This window comes from Mesoplodon densirostris, chromosome 2 (assembly GCF_025265405.1).
Source record: "Mesoplodon densirostris isolate mMesDen1 chromosome 2, mMesDen1 primary haplotype, whole genome shotgun sequence".
NCBI classification, from domain to species: domain Eukaryota; kingdom Metazoa; phylum Chordata; class Mammalia; order Artiodactyla; family Ziphiidae; genus Mesoplodon; species Mesoplodon densirostris.
Genome location: NC_082662.1, coordinates 14,825,380 through 14,841,214, shown reverse-complemented (window position 1 = coordinate 14,841,214; position 15,835 = coordinate 14,825,380). Strand labels below are relative to the sequence as shown.

Sequence of the window (15,835 nt, the reverse complement as noted above, 5' to 3'; positions counted from 1 at the left end):
CTCCAGCCCTCTCTTTCCCTGCCCTGCAGGTCGTAGAGGCCACATATTCCAGTTGGTTTAGCTGCAGGATAGAAGAGGACTACCCAACCTGCCTTGGGCTTTTCATGAGCCCCAGATAAGTTTTTATTGTGTTAATCCAGTAAAACTCTGGGGTTAATGTGTTACTGCAGCCTAGCTTCTCCTATCCAGATTAACACAGTCTTCCAGGGCTCTCCTTGGTGACCCTCAGGTTTTGGCCACAGCTCAGAGATGTCAACTCCACCCATCTCCAGACACTCTCAGCTCTTCCCTCCAATAGCTGAATGGCATGGGGAATCTTCTAGTAGTTGAACAGGAAGTTCTGGAACCTCTACCATTGACTTATATGTGACCTTGATTGACGTTGGCCTTGGCCATGTGACTTGCTTTGGCTAAGGGAGTGTTCAAGGACATGATAGGCTGATGCCTTAACTGTGCTTCCATGGTTTGAATTTTTTTTCTTTAGCTAGGATGATCTACCATAAGAGGATCAACTGTCAGACAGCCACAGCCCCTTTAGCCTGGGCCCCAGAACAAACAACCATGGATGAGACCTGTGCCCAACCCATCCCCTGGAATTCAGCCCAGGTAGCCTGTTGCCTGAAGCAGAGCTGCCCAAGTGAGTCCAGACTATATCAGCTGAACCACTTTGTCCTAAACGTAAACACAATCATAAATGCTTGTTGTTGGCTGCCACTGTGATTTGGGTCCCTTTGTTATGCAGCATTATTGTGGCAAGAGCTGACTGTTACACTTGGCCCTGAGGGAACTTGAATTTCCTGAGTAGAGTCTCTGGCCACTTTCCACAACTGGATTTTTGTGAAACGAGGAGCTGCCCCTCCACCCCTCCTCCAGGGAAGAGCATGCCCTCCAAGTCCTTCATCACCCCCCTCAGTGCCCATCCCGAGGCTGCATGTCCGGAGGTGCCCAGTTGCTGCTATAGACCAGGAAGAATACAGAGCCACAGACCGAGGTGGGGAAAAATGTTCGTTTTAATTAAACTGACCAAAGAAGCCAAGACATGGAGAGAAAGAGACTAAGAACAAGACTGGAAATAGTTTAGAAAAGAAATGAAAACCAATTGCAGAGATGTCAGTGCCAGATGGAATGGAGGGAGCAGGGCTGCGCCTTCACGTCAGCTCCAGGACCACTGTCAGGGCGAGCACCAAGGTGAGCCGGATGCCAGCAGGGCCAGACGTGGAACCTGTGCGGGGAGCAGCGTCAGGGCCTGTGACCCACCCGCTTTGCTTTCTGGGGGGCACGGGTGTGTGTGGAGCCTGAGGACTGCAAAGCTTTGAAGGGCCCCGGCCAAGAGTCTGGACTTCAGTGTTAGGATGGGCTGGATTCAAATCCTAGCTCTGCTTTCTGTCCTACCTGATTGTGCGTGATCTCTTCCCTGTCCCAGGCCTGCTGGGTGGAGGTCAGGCTGCCTGGTGGCCATCAGGACACTGCGGTGGGGACTAGGAGTGGGGGGGTCTCCATCATGAACTGTGAGATTGGCTCACTGTGGGAAAGGGAGGGCTGGCAGGCCTGGGGGGAGTGTCTGTGTCCCATGGGGTGGTGCCCAGCTCGGGGGCAGCTGAGGGAGGGCAGTATAAAGGGCCCACCATCCTATGAAGTGGTCAAGGGCCCTGGATCACAACCCCACGGTCAACTCTAGACACATCTTCTTGGGACCATGGCAACTGAGCTCTCTGAGAGACACTTGGTCCCTAGAAATCCCTGCCAGCTGTTTAGGGATGCTTAATTGTTTTAGTGCCCACTCCTGACCTTTGACCCAGACTCTGCCCAACTAGAGGTCAATTATGTGCCTACGGCATGAGGGAGGGGCAAGGTCATACAAAGGGGTCATTTGGGGGACCAGAGCTTTAAGCTAGAAACTCTGAGAGTGGAGACTTACCATTGGAGTCCTCCGTTCCTTTTGGGATATTTGGGTTTTCTGTTGGGAAGAACAGAAAGAGAACTAGAGTGTGGATGGTATTTGGAACTTGGCAAAGGAGGCCCTTCATCCAGCACCCGCTGTGTGGTGTCATGTGCACCCTCTCAGGGCAGCCACACAGCCTCTGCGGGCTGGGCGGTATCAGCCCCACTCTACAGATGGAAAAACTGAGGGAGGGGAAACAGTTTGCCCGGCTGCTAAGTTGTGCATCTGGGATTTGAACCCAGGTTTCTCTAGCTCCAAAGCTGTTATGGTTTTAACCACTGAACTGTAGTGCTTCCCTGTGGGGCACCCTCTCAGGGCAAATTTACGGGACTTGGGCCCCTACTGCTCCCTCCTCCCTGGGAAAGCTCCAACCAGGGGCTTCCCCGGGTAGCCCTCCCAATCCGCTAGTTGGGCGCAGCGTACCAAACACGATGAGCCGGGTGTGTGTGTCGGTGGAGCCCAGAGGGTTCTGGGCCGTGCAGCGGTACATGGAGCCGTTGAGCTCAGCGGGAACCCGCTCCAGCACCAGCTCCTTCCCGTCAAACTCAGCGCTGCCATCCAGGAGGCGGCTTCCGACCCGCGTCCATGTGAACATGGGCTCTGGGAAGACTTCGTTCTGTTGGCCAGAGCAGGAGAGAGTCGGGTCACAGGAGGAACCATTCTGCCAGAGCAGGAAGGGGCCAGAGGCATGGCCTGGCCAGGGTGGGTATTAACACATTTTCATCGGATGGGTTGGGACTGGCTGCCCAGACCCCAGGAAGGAAAGGACTCTAGGGCTGGAAGGAATGTCAAGATCCATGTGCCATGTCTGCTCTAAGTTGTAGGTGGGCGAGCAAATCCATGCGTGCACCCCATGCCATTCCTCGTGGAAGCCAATTCTGCCGTTACACAGATTGGGAGACTGAGACCAGCTGGCTGGGCTGGAGGTCACGGGGAGGGTCTCAGAGCATGCTGCCAGGAACGCTGGTGCCCCGTTGGTGCCTGACGACCTCCCGCCACCCTTGCAGATGCTCAGAGAGAGGCTGACCTGAAATCCATGGACCAGAATCCTCACTGTGTCCCCGACCCGGGCTCTGCTGGGCGTCATCATGATTTTGGGTCCTTTGGGGGCAACTACAGGGAGAGGAAGGCCAGGTCAGAGAGGTGTGTGTGTGTGCGGGGAGAGGAGACTAAGCAAAGAAAACAGGCGCTGGGGGAACGGAAGAGAACGTTCCCATCCGGATCATTCATTCATGCCTGCGTTCATTCATACACGTTTCCCGAGCCCTGGCTGGGACCTGGGGATTTAATGGTGTACAGAGCACAGTCCCTGTCCTTGTGGGGTTCACTCTCAGTGGGGTCAAAAGACAAGCACAAACCGGTGTAATATGGGGTCAGATCGGAGAAGCCCAGGGGACAGTGGAGTCAGGGACACCCAAGGGAGGTGCCACCTGGGAGACGACTCAGCTGCTAACAGGGATAAACCTGCTCCAGCACCCACACTCAAAACACCGACACTCCTACCTGCACTAAACCCTTGTGAGGGGCGCTCCTGCCATTATCATCCCCATTGTATAGCTGAGTTAACTGAGGCTCAGAGAGGGGAACTAACTTGCCAAAGTTCACACAGTGAAGAACTGGGATGAAATTTCTGGTCTCATTACCCCTGCTCCAGAGAGCCTTCTGCCAGGTTAATATGCCCAGTGGGGTTTTTCTGGAATCTCTGGGTGGGAGGTGAGTGGAAGGTGGCAAAATGTGGGGGGAACCATCTCCCTCCTTGGGCCTGGCCTGTGTCCCCCCTGCCTCTCTTCCTCACCTGCTTGTATCACTTCTTTCAAACCCCTTCTCTGAACTTGGGAGACAAGATGCCCAAGGGTGCTGCCCTCCTATGAACCAGAGCATATCAGGGATGGAAGAGCCACTGGGATCACTGAGTCCATCCTCTCAGGTTTCAGCTTGGGAAACTGAGGCCCAGGGGTAACGAAGAGGCTTATCCAAGGTCACCCACAGAGCCAGTTTCTCCTGTCCCATGACTTTCGCGCCAGGCTTCTTTCTGCCAGATCCATTCATCACTCATTCATTCATTTAACAAGTAATTATTGAGCCAACTGTGTGGCAGGCTTTGGGGCAGGGCTGGGGACGCAGTGGTGATGGAGACACACGCCTGCCGACACAGAGCTTACACTTTAGTTGGGGAGACGTTTGATACACAAATAAGTACATGAATAAGAAACTACTGGAGAGCCATGGCATTGTGTGGAGAATTGGACAAGTGGGGAGTGAGGGTCTGAGTGTCTCTTCCAACAAGCTGACATTTCAGCTGAGATGAAGCTCCTGAAAAGGGTTCCAGGTGGAGGGAACAGCATGGCGTGGCGCTGAGGTGGAAGGTCAGGGGTGATGGGGGTGGGGACTGGGCCAGACCCCACAGAGCTTCCTGGGCCACGGGAAAGTGATAGGGTTTCGATCAGAGTGCCATGCTCTGTGCCACTCTCCTTGGACATCTTCCAGGGGTGGCAGCAGGAGAAAAGCTTTGTCCCCAGGCCCTGGGGCTGGCCTGGGTTCTCCTCATCTGCCCCACCTGCTCCCCGAGCCTCTCCTTCCCACTCAGAGCTCTCAGAGCAGAAATCAGAGCAGCTGGCAGATGTGGGTGATTTCCTAGGCACTGCCAACCAATTTCATTCATGAAACCAAAGGACTATTTTTTTTTTTTTTTTCTTTTTGCGGTATGCGGGCCTCTCACTGTTGTGGCCTCTCCCGTTGCGGAGCACAGGCTCCGGATGCGCAGGCCCAGCGGCCATGGATCACGGGCCCAGCCGCTCCGCGGCATATGGGATCCTCCCAGACCGGGGCACGAACCCGTATCCCCTGCATCGGCAGGCGGACTCTCAACCACTGCGCCACCAGGGAGGCCCCAAAGGACTATTAATTAAACCACAAGCAAGACACTTGAAGGGCCGTGTGGGGCGGAGGGAGGCATCAGCAGGAAAAGCCGGGCCTGTGAGAGGAGGGAATGGCAGGGAAGGTGCGGGAGGCTTCCGCTGCTGCATCCACCCACATAAGAAAGGAGTCTAGTCTATGTGCCCCTGGACCAGTCACTTCCCCTGGCTTTCCCCAAACACAGGGTGGGAACAGCCAAGGCAACCCTTGCCCACCCACCACACTGGGTTGTTAGGAATATCGGGAGATGGTGGGTTTAAGAGCATCCTAAGTGCCTCGCACTCTGTGACGCGCTTTATGCACGGCCTCATTTACACTTCCAACCTCTTGAGATTGTCCCCATAAGGCAAGGAAGGCTTGGGGAAGTCAAGAAACTTTCTCGTCTTTTTAATGAACATTCAAGTGCTGTCAAGGTCCCTTTGCAGGTAAGAAGCGCTGCATAGGGTGGTCTGGCCCTGCGTCATTCTGTCTCCTCTTCTTGTCCTGCTGGGATGGCACTGTCCTGCTGCGGCCAGCAGGGGGCGTGGAAGGGCATCCCTGTCCCGGAGAAGCGTGAGCAGGAGAACCGGGGCGGACAACTTCCTCTCCGAGGTCAGATTCCTAACTGCCTCGGCTTCTAAAGGCCCCGCCCACCCCCTTCGGGCCGCGGCTGGGCCTCCTGGCCCCAAGGGGAGGGAAGTCACGTTTATCAGGTGCCTGACATGTGCTAGACCTCATTCTAGGACTGTCTCACCCATCTTGGTGCTTATGAGGCAGGTTGCCATGAAACCCATTTTACAGGCCGTAAAACTGGCTCCCAGGAGGGCAGTGGCTTGCCCGAGGTCACACAGCAAAGAAGTGGCAGGGGAGGGACCTGAAGTTACATAGGTCTTTAGAGCGAAGCTTGGAACGCAGGGGTGGAGGAGGGGGAAAGCTGGATGCCTTCGTCCACGTGGGCAGCCAGACCCCTCCCCTGCTGCCCTGAGCTGCCAGGTCCAGAGGCTCCTGTGTGGAGTTGACCCCAAGAGGCAGAGGGTGGGTAGGCAAGGGGTCTGCTTTGCCCTCACTCTTCCAAGCTCGATCCTGGCAGCTGCCGACTGGCAAGAGCCTTGGTGGCAGGTGGCCCCTCTGACTCCTGCCCTCACTGCTGCATCAAGATGCTTCTGGAAGCCAGGCCAGCTGCTGTCATCCGCACGCTTCCACCACATACTGACACCCATTGGCAGCTCCTGGCGGTCAAGTCCTGGCCCCTCTCTCCTGCCCCTAGAACACACCACTGAAGGTACTTGAAGGAAGGTTCTCAGCCCCTGGGACTTCCCTCCCCTCAACCCCTGGACTTATGGAAAGAGTGGGAGTCAGGAGACCCAGGATTGAGGCCTGTCTTCTACTCTCCAGTTACGGGACTTGGATGAGTCAATGCAACTTGTTGGGCCTCAATTTTCTCACCTGTAAGTGGGGAGAATAGACTGCTATCCTACTATTTGAGGAGTTGCTGTGAAAATGACAATGGGGGAGAGATATGAGATGGAAATGTGAAACGTGAAGTGGTGTGCATCTGTTCAGGGGCGTACAAAAAATCCTGATTATATAACTGCTCTCTTTACTCTGCTTAGCATTTTGCTGCAAGGAGAGCCTTGTGATATCTCACGGGAAGCTCCTCTAGGCGCCCCACCACAGGAATTCTAGGTGTTCACTAAGACAACCACTCACCCACTCATCCACCCACGCATCCATGCATCCATGCATCCATCCATGCATCCATTCGTTCATCCAACCAAGCATTCATTCTATCCATCCATCAATGACTCTATCATATTAGTCATCCCTCCATCATATCATTCATCCATCCATCCAAGCAGCTGTTCTATCCATTCATCTATCATTCCATCATATTATTCATCCCTCCACCATAACATCCATCCATCCATTTATCCATCCATATACCTACCCATAAACCTACTAATCCACTCACGCACCCATTCATTCATCTACTCTAACCATCTAGTTTGTTATGCCTAATCTGTGTCGATGACTATGCAGGGCAATGTTGGGGATACAATAATGAATAACAACAGTAGCTTATATTTACCGAGTACTAACTCTGCCACTATGCTGAGCACTTCGTAGGCACGCCTTGTTTAATCTTCACAACAACCCAGAAAAGTATTCACTAATTGACTATTAGGGAAATGTTTATTAAGTCATATGTTACAGATTGTGCTGAGCCCTGTACCATGTGAACGAGGCAGGTAAAGACCCGGCCCACGTGCAACTTAAATTCTAGTGGAAGATCCAGGCAATAAGAAAATATATCATATACTTGCACGTGGAGATAAACGCAATGCCAGACAGCAAAGCAAAGTAAGGAATTGGTGGGGCCAGGAGGAGGAGGCTGACATAGGGTGTTCAGGGAAGGAAACTCTGAGTAGAAGATTTGAGCAGAGATTTGATGAAGGAGGGATTGAGAATACCTGGGGTAAGATTAATCTAGGCGGAAAGGAAGGACAGTGCAAAGTCACAGAGGTGGGTCTGAGCTGGGCATATTCAAGGAAGAGTAAGGAGAACCCTGTGGCTGCAGCAGATGGAACAGAGACGAGTGTGAAAGATGAGCACCGTGGGGATGTAATTTTAGATGTGATGGCGGTCTAGAGGATTATTTTGTTTTGTTTTGACTTTCATATATTTTTAAATTGTGAGGAAACTCACATAAGGGGAATGCACTCTTCTTAAGAACACAATCTGACAAATCTTCATACATGTGAACATCTATGTAACCACGATCCCAACCAAATTCGAGAACATTCCTATCCCTCCAAAGGTTCCCTGAGGCCTCCTTCCAGTCAATTTCCACCCTCTATAGGTAAACACGGTTCCACTTTCTTTCCTCAGAGGTTTGTTTCATGTTCTAGGAGTTCATATAAATGGAATCGTGCCGTTTGTACTCTTCGGCCTGACTACTCTCCCTCAGCACCATGTTTCTGAGCTTCGTCCATGTTGTTGGTGTATTAGGAGTTCATTCAACTGTATTGATGAGAAGTGGTTCATTATATGAATATATCACAGATTTGTTCATCCATTTTCCTAGTTACGGACATATGGGTTTTTTTTTTTTACAGTTGTTGTTGTTATGCGTAAAGCTGCTGTGAACATTCAGGTCTTTGTGGACGTATGTTTTCATTTCTCTTGGGTAAATACTTAGGAGTGAAATTGCTGGGTCATAGAGTAGGGAGGGGTATTTGTATCTTTGTAAGAAACTACTAGTTTTCCAAAGCAGTAGTACCGTTTTATACTCCCAGCCCTGTATGAGGGTTCTTGTCGTTCTACGACCTTGCCAACATTTGGTGTTGTCCGTCTTTCCCATGTTAGGCATTTTAGTGGTTGTGAAATGGTATCTCACTGAGGTTTTAGTCTTCATTTCCCTAATGATGTTATGTATTTTTTTATATGCTGATTAGCCATTTGTATATCCTCTCATTAAAATCTGAGTTATCATTATTGATCTGTAGTAGTTCCTTAGATATTCTGGATACAAAACCCTCATCATATGTCTGTACTGAGAGTATTTTCTCTCAGTTTGTAGTTTGCTTTTCCATTTCACCACATTTCACTTTCTTAGAAGTATCTTCTTAGGAACAGAAGATTTGGATTTTGATTAAGTCCAATTCACCAATTTTCAAATTTGCATTTAGTGCTTTTTGTGACTCTTTAAGAAATCCTTGCCTACCTCAATGTCACAAAGATATATTCCTATGTTTTGCTCTAGAAGTTTTATGATGCTGGGTTTTACATTGAGCTCTGTGACTCATCTCAGGTTAATTCGTGTGTGTGTGTGTGTGTGTGTGTGTGTGTGTGTGTGTGTGTGTGTGTGTGTGGTAGAGGTCAGGTTCATTTCCTCCTTAAGTGTATCCAGTAGTTCCGGGGCCACATATTAAGAAGCATTCTCTTTTCCCATCGAACAGCCTAGGGACCTTTATCAAAAATCAACTGACTCTATGTGCGTCTGTTTCTGGGCTCTTTTTTTGTTCTATCAATCTGTGTACCATTGGAGGGTTTTGGGTGGGTGTGTATGTGGATTTATATTTTAGATCAATTTAGAGTGGAGAACAGAAATGCACATAAGTGGAAGCAGAAAGGCCAGGTTTGAGGCTACTGTAATAATCCAATGTGAACTGCTGGTGCTTAGATTGAGTGGTCGGAGAGGAAACCATGAGACAGATGTGGGATATATTCTGAGGTTGAGCTGCCAGAGCTTAAGGATGGCTTGGCTGTTGGGTAGGAGAAAAGAGGGGGAAAGTGGGTGACTCTAAGGGTTCTGGCTTGATCAATGGGAAGAATGTAGTTGCTATCTACTGAGATGGGCTCTAGGACCACCAGGCGTCTGTCTTCTTACGGGCAGTAGCATCTGAGTTGGGGAGGGCATCCCTGGCAGCGGGAACAGAAGAAGCAAAGGGTCATCACAGGGAGGCATGCCCCAACCCTTGTTGGCCTAACTGTTAAAGTCCTGACCAGATGACTGGATTCTGTGCCCCGGGGTCATCTCATGCAGCCCTCTGTCTCACCCCCATGGCCAGAGTACAGGGTGCCTTGACTGTGTGAAGTGCAAGCACTCACTCAGGACCCCTCTGGTTCACACCACTCTCCACCAGCTACACCCACTGGCTCCATGGGTCCTCACCACAGCCCCACCGGATGGGCAGTAGAGCTCAGTGGTTAGGAGCATGGGCTCTGGGGTCAGACCTGGCTGGGTGACCTGAGGAGAGTTGCTCTAAGCTTGGGTTCCCTTACTTATAAAATGCGGATAATGATGGCATCTCTCAGCTGCCTGATAGGGTCACTGCAAGGAGATCTTGGAGAAAAGCATCTTGCATAGAGCCTGGCTTCCAGCACATGCTCCAAACATTTAGGAGGTTACTATTATTCCCCCACTCAACAGGTCAGAGAAGAAGGCTCAGAGACCTAAGAGGCTTGAGATCTCAGCAACTGACAGCAGCTGGGGTAAGACGGGAAGCCAGCCTGGGGGTCTCTTCACTCACCCACCCAATTTGGCCCCTTCGCCTGGGTGGCCCTGCTGTGTCCCCCAGTTCCCCGTGGGCACACACATATCTGTCATGCCCACTGCCTGTGAGTGGGCCTTCCTCTTGCTCTGATGATGGAGGTTGGGGGTGCACACCAAGGTGGCTCCGGTCAAGGGAACCATCTGGAATCTGGGACAGGGCAGGCAAGTGCTTTACTATGGCTTGGGATAGGGGGTGGGGAGGGGGTGGAACAAGCCAGGGGCAGCACCTCGTCCATCACTGGGAGACGTGAACTGCAAGCTCACCGTTCCAGCTGCTCGGAAGTCCTTGTCTGGTCTCGTCTTTCTCATCCTCTGTGGGGGTGGGACAGGGAGCCCTCCCATGAGAAGTCGAGCCTTGGGCAAGAGAGGCTGGGGGTGGCTTTCACGGGCAGGGCATCCCGTTGATGGGAGGCTCTGCCCCCCAGCCTGGAAGCAGACTGTATCTTGGGGACAGGGAGGTTCAAATGCAAGAAGGAACTCTGGGAAGGACGGAGGGTCCAGAGAAACTGGGGGCGGGAGTGCTGGCAAGGTGGGAGGGCTGAGAGAGGGGTCTGGGCGGGCTCTGCGTGGGGGTCATCCCAGCGCCGGGCACAGGGCCTGGCCGTAAGGGGTGCTTGTGAAGTTTCTATGGCATGATGAGCCAATGGTACTCAGGGGGCAGGCACCATGACAACAGATGCCCTGAGGCAGTACAGTGAGTGGAGGCTAAGGGCAAGACGCTGGGGCCACACTGCCTGCCTTTGAACCCTCCCCCACTTACCTTGGGCAACTTACTTAACCTCCCTGCGCCTCAGTTGCCTCGTCTGTGATATGGGATACTAATAACGCTGACCTCATTGAGTGACCATGAGGATTACCAATTGGGTAACTGGGTTACTAACTGTGTTCATATGAGAAAAGCAACGGTCCATGGTATATAGTAGGTGTTCAGTAAATGTTAGCCCTTATTATTATTTTCTGTGTGGGCAAGTGGCCTGTTGGAATCAAAGGGCCATTTTAATCAGACTTCAGACAACTCACCCCATAGCCAGCAAGGGTGCCCAGTCCTGGGGCTGGTAAGTTCAGTGGTTGGCATAGGGGAATTGGAGAAGGCACCAACAGACCTGGCTGGAAATCCCAGCTCTGCTACTTATAAGTTGGTGACTCAGAGAAAGGGACCCCACCCAACTGAGCCTCAGTTTTGCTCACCTGTAAAATGGGGCTGCATGGTAAACTGCTTGTAAAGAGTGAATGAGAGAATCCTTGCCTATGTTCCTGGCACAGAGTAGGTGTTATATGTACATGAAATCCTTTTCTTGGTGTTTGGTGCAGAGTTGGTGCTGGGTTTTCTGGTGGACTCGCTAAAAACAGAGACAGCCTTTGGACCCCCAGGCACAGGCTGGGGTCTCAACCCTCATCAGTCATTGCTATCTGTCCTCGGTCATGAGGGGCCTCAGTTAGGGGCTGTGGATGTTTCCATGCAGCTCTTCACCACTGCAGGAGATGCAGGGGACAAGCCCCGGCATCTTGGGCTCTGGGTTGAGCTGCTGGGTACTGAAAACCAAGGTCCAGAGGGTTGTGGGCAAAGAGGGCCAGTACTGGGTCAGTGTGCCCATCTCCCTGCCCCACCCCACCCCAGTCAATACAAATCCTGGCTCTGAGAGCCTCATATTTCTAGTAGAGAAGATTCCACATGTCCCGTGTCCCTGCCTCTACTCAGCTGGGAGGAGATGTACAAGGGGAAGCAAGGATCTGCTCTGGGGACATGCAGAGCTGGTGCTCTGTGGGAAGAGGAAGCAGGTCCCAGATGGGGATTGGGTTCTTGGGCTGAGCTATCCCTGGGTGTCCAGTTTCCTGGTTGTGCCCATGTCCCACATCCCTGCAGATGACAGGGTTTCCATTGTACTTAAAAGTGTAAGCAACAGCAGTAACCTCCCGCGTCCCATACGTTCCCTGCCCCAAGCTGGCAAAACTACCTTCAGTATTCCTGACTCTAATCCGACAAGCCTCTGACCTGCCACGCTCATGATCCTTACCTAGTAACTGTCCCTGCACTCATGGGTCTCTTATTTCAATCGAGAAAACCCCTTTGTCACCTCCTATGTTCCCATCCTTCCCTGGACGTTTCCTGACCTGACTCAGCAACTCTCTCTTATGAGTCCCAACTCCTGTGTCTTCTTCACTCACCCAGCAAACTTCCCTGGGACGGTCCCATTCCATCTTCAATCTTGAAAACCTCCCATGTTTCTAACACTGATCTAGCAAAACTTCGTGACTTCCATATCCTTGATCCTGCTGGACCAAACTCCCCAGACATCCCTGTAATTTCCCATGTCCTCCAACACAGCTCAGCAAACCTCCCAAACAGCCTGACGCTGACCTCCGTGCCTAACCCTGACCCCGGCTCGCTCCAACTTCCCATCTCCGTGGTGGCCGGCAGCCCGCCCTATTCCAAGGCTCCCCACCGCCCAGCTCTGCAGGGGCCCTGCAGAGTGGCTTCCATCGAGCCTCACCCAGCGTGACCTCTGCCTGCATGGGCATCGACAGTGCCGGATGCTTGACCTCACAGCTGAAGAGGGCTTCGTTGTCGATCTGCGGGTTGAGTGTCCAGGTGAGCAGGGCGCGCACCTCCACGGTGCCATCACTGCCTGGCGTATGGCTGTGGCTCAGGAAGTAGACAGGCTCGGAGCTGTGGACCCAGCGGGGGAACTCACGGCTCACCACCGTCTCGGGGATGTTCTCGGTGGTTGGCTGGAGAAGGATGCTGGGATCTGGGGTCAGGCTGCGGGAGGGGCGCTCTGTGTAGGAATGCCCGCCCCGGCTCTCAGCGTCCAGCAGGGACAGTGACCTCTGCATCTTGGTGTCGTCCAGGTCACGGTGCAGGAGGCTGCGGAAGGGCCTGCTGTCCTGGAGGGGGCCAGAGCTAGCAGCCGGCGGCTCTGACAGGGGCACTGCATCGATGGGTTCCCCATCTCGTTTGAAATAAACCTGAAATTGCAAGGAGGGTGTGGGAAAAGATCTTGCCCCAATGACATGGACCTCCCAGTGGGCTCTCAGAGGAACTGGCTACAGGAGTCCAATCCTTCAGGAGCCTCCTCCTCCTAGTAGCCTTCCAGATGGACCGCTCTCTGTCCCTCTCCCTCCAGCACCCCAAGCGCTCTGAGTCAGCTCAGTTCAATGGGGACACGCAGGCTCTGGCAGCAGAGGCTGAGCTGGTGAGCCTCCTTGAGCCTCAGTTTCCTTACTGAGAACGCCTACTTCATGAAGGGAATAAGAACACTTACTTTATGAGGCTGTTGGATGCTTAGAAACAGTGTGTGGAAAAAGCACCCTGGACACGGCCCTGGCAGCCCCCCTGGGCTCCAAGGGGGTGGTCCGTGCCCACCTGGGGAGAGCAGGTGGGTGAGAGCGAAGGTGGAAGAGCGCCAGAGATTAAGTGAGATGTCAGAAGGAGAAGGAAAGTATCTGTGTGTGTGTGTGCACATGCTGGAGGTTTTGGAGAGGAAGACAGGAAACAGGTGTGCGTGTGGGAAGGAACTGGGTGCGGAATGAGGCAAAAGGCCGCATCTTCTCACTTCCTCCGCCAATAGGGAATTGGAGTTTTGACAGGCGGCATTTCATTTAATTTGCTGTCTTTTTATTTTGGTACATACGCCAGGGGCCTGTGGGGATTGGGTGTATTTTTTTAAATCAATCGATGGGAGACAGGGTGAGAGGAGGCCAGGAAGCAGCTCTGGGGACGCTGGTGCCAGTGGGGAAAGGGAGCCAGAGGACGCGGGGGAGGACCGGGTGGGAGGGGCGAATGAAACGTGGGGTGCGCAGAGTCTGTCAGAGTTTACAGCTCCAGCGAAGAATCTCTTATGCACATAATAGCCTGCTTTGGGGTTTTTCTTTCTTTCTTTCTTTGAAAAGTGCTTCAAAAGCAGGTGTGTAATTTATGTCAAAGAATTCTTTCAAGTTTTGATATCCCAGGCAAATGTAAGGTGCCTGGAATGTGGGGAGATGAGGACCTTTCAGATATATATATATATATATATATATATATATATATATATTCTTTTTACATATATATATTTGAATATTGTACTGCTATGTCTTAAATGGCAGGAGCTGGCCAGCTGGGGGAGGAGGGGTCTTCCTGCAGCCCCGGGGCAGTGAGGAGACTTTCTTTGTGCCCTGCAGAAAAGGAGTTTTTCTTTGGGGAAAAAGACCAGCTTGTCTCATTTTCGAGAGGGCAGACCTCTTTATGGGCTCCAAAGGGAAATCTTGGGACCACGCTCTTCTCTCACCAATTGCTGGCTTTGGAGCTGCTTTTGGGTCTGTGTCCTCAGGACTGTAAGGTGCAGGTGGAGGGAGATGGGCCTCATCAAAGGCTCATCTCTGCACCCCTGCCTACTGCCCCCCTGTGCCTCTGAGCACCTGCTTGCTGCCCTGTCTTGGTTCTCTCCACTCCTGCCCTGTCCTGGACAGCTGGTCCTGGGGTGGGGCTGGCCTGGTCTCAAGGTCACCCCACTGCACCCTGCCTGTGAGACAGTCAAGGGTCTGCAAGGAGGAGGGCCCCTGCCTCCCCACCTTGAACTCTAATCCCCCTGCCCAAGGCTCCAGCCCCGCCCCTAGGGATGTGTGAAACTCACAAGATCAAGACTCAAAGTATCATATAAGGTCAAAATTGGCCTTGGGAGCCTGTAGCCCATAGGTTCTCAATATGGTTCAGGGAACTCTAAGGGGTCCAAAGAGGTGCCTCAAGGACCCATTAGGGCAACTTGCCCTTCCTTCACTTTTAAATGTTTTCAACATGGGGCTTCCGTGTATTTGAATCAGACCAAACAGGTCCTGCTGCTTCTAAAAATGCTGAAAAACTATAATGTTGCCCACACCCTAAACCTCCTCAAAGAACCTGAGAAGCAGAGGGCGGGTCTTCCTGCTCAGGGTCATTGGGTGCATGTGACATTAGGGGCTAGGACACAGCCCTCCGCGTGCTCTCCCATCGTACCCCCGCCCCTTAGAGCGGCCATGACAATAACTCATGAGCTGCACTGACAGGCCTCAAAGCGCTTAGGGTGGGTCTAATAAGGAGTTGGCCCAAACAGGGATTTCCCCCTCTTCCCCGCTTCCCTCCTCCCTCCTTTCCTCCCTCCTTCCTACCCTCCCCAGTGGACTTGGAGCTGGAGGACATGACCTTGAGTCCCAGCTCTGTCAAGAGCACAGTGGCTGACTCTCTCTACAACCCTTGCCTTCTCCGGGCCTCATCTATCTCCATCCTGTTCAATAACTGGGGTAGGGGTGTGCTTGAGGCTGGGCTCCCCTGAAGACCACCCTCACTGTGCTGTTCAAGGATTTCAGGGTCCAGGAGAAGCGGGGCTTCTCAGCACCAAGGGGGCTGGGAGCAAGAGAGGCATATGGACGCCTGGGTAGGTCAGATGAGTGGACAGGGTCAAACCAAGGCAGACGGGGCAGAGTTAATTTATGCAAGCCGTGGCCTCTATCCTTCATTCTGCAGAGTGAGCACTGTGGTGACAGGGGCAGCTGGACGAGCCACGAAGGAGGGGGGCCCGGCAGGGACGAGGAGGGACGACTCCAGGGCTACTCACTGTGGGCGCTGGTTTCCCTCCCGACACGATGCAGACCAGCGTGAAGTTCTGGGCTTGGTAGCGGCTGAAGGGGGCTGGTGTGTCAGCGGCCACCACCTCAATGGAGGTGGGAGGAGCTACCCAAAAGAGAAGCACAGGAAGACCAACGCTTAACTGGAAGGTTCGGGAAGAGTTCACTGATTACCTAGGATGGGCCAGGTCCCACACTGGGCATTGGGGTGGGGGACAAATGTTGCACAATTCCAGGGGGTGCCACTGGCAGCAACGACCGTGAGAAGGATGTCCCTACTGGGCCTACAGACAAGGCCCTGCCTTATGGGGCTTACAGCCTGGTGGGGAAGACAACCATGAATCAAGTGACCACACGGTCAA

At 52.8% G+C, this 15,835-nt stretch overlaps 1 protein-coding gene across 1 annotated transcript in view; it reads right to left on the bottom strand.

The window, feature by feature from the left end:
* Positions 1 to 1,148: 1,148 nt before the first annotated feature.
* IGSF21 (immunoglobin superfamily member 21) overlaps positions 1,149 to 15,835 on the bottom strand; it is a 249,825-nt gene continuing 235,138 nt past the window's right edge. The window contains exons 5-10 of the mRNA XM_060080255.1: positions 15,464 to 15,579; positions 12,386 to 12,860; positions 2,970 to 3,055; positions 2,366 to 2,558; positions 1,919 to 1,957; positions 1,149 to 1,222 (exon numbers count right to left, since the gene is read on the bottom strand). Of these exons, the coding sequence (XP_059936238.1) occupies positions 1,149 to 1,222; positions 1,919 to 1,957; positions 2,366 to 2,558; positions 2,970 to 3,055; positions 12,386 to 12,860; positions 15,464 to 15,579 (983 nt within the window). The remainder of the gene's footprint in view (positions 1,223 to 1,918; positions 1,958 to 2,365; positions 2,559 to 2,969; positions 3,056 to 12,385; positions 12,861 to 15,463; positions 15,580 to 15,835) is intronic.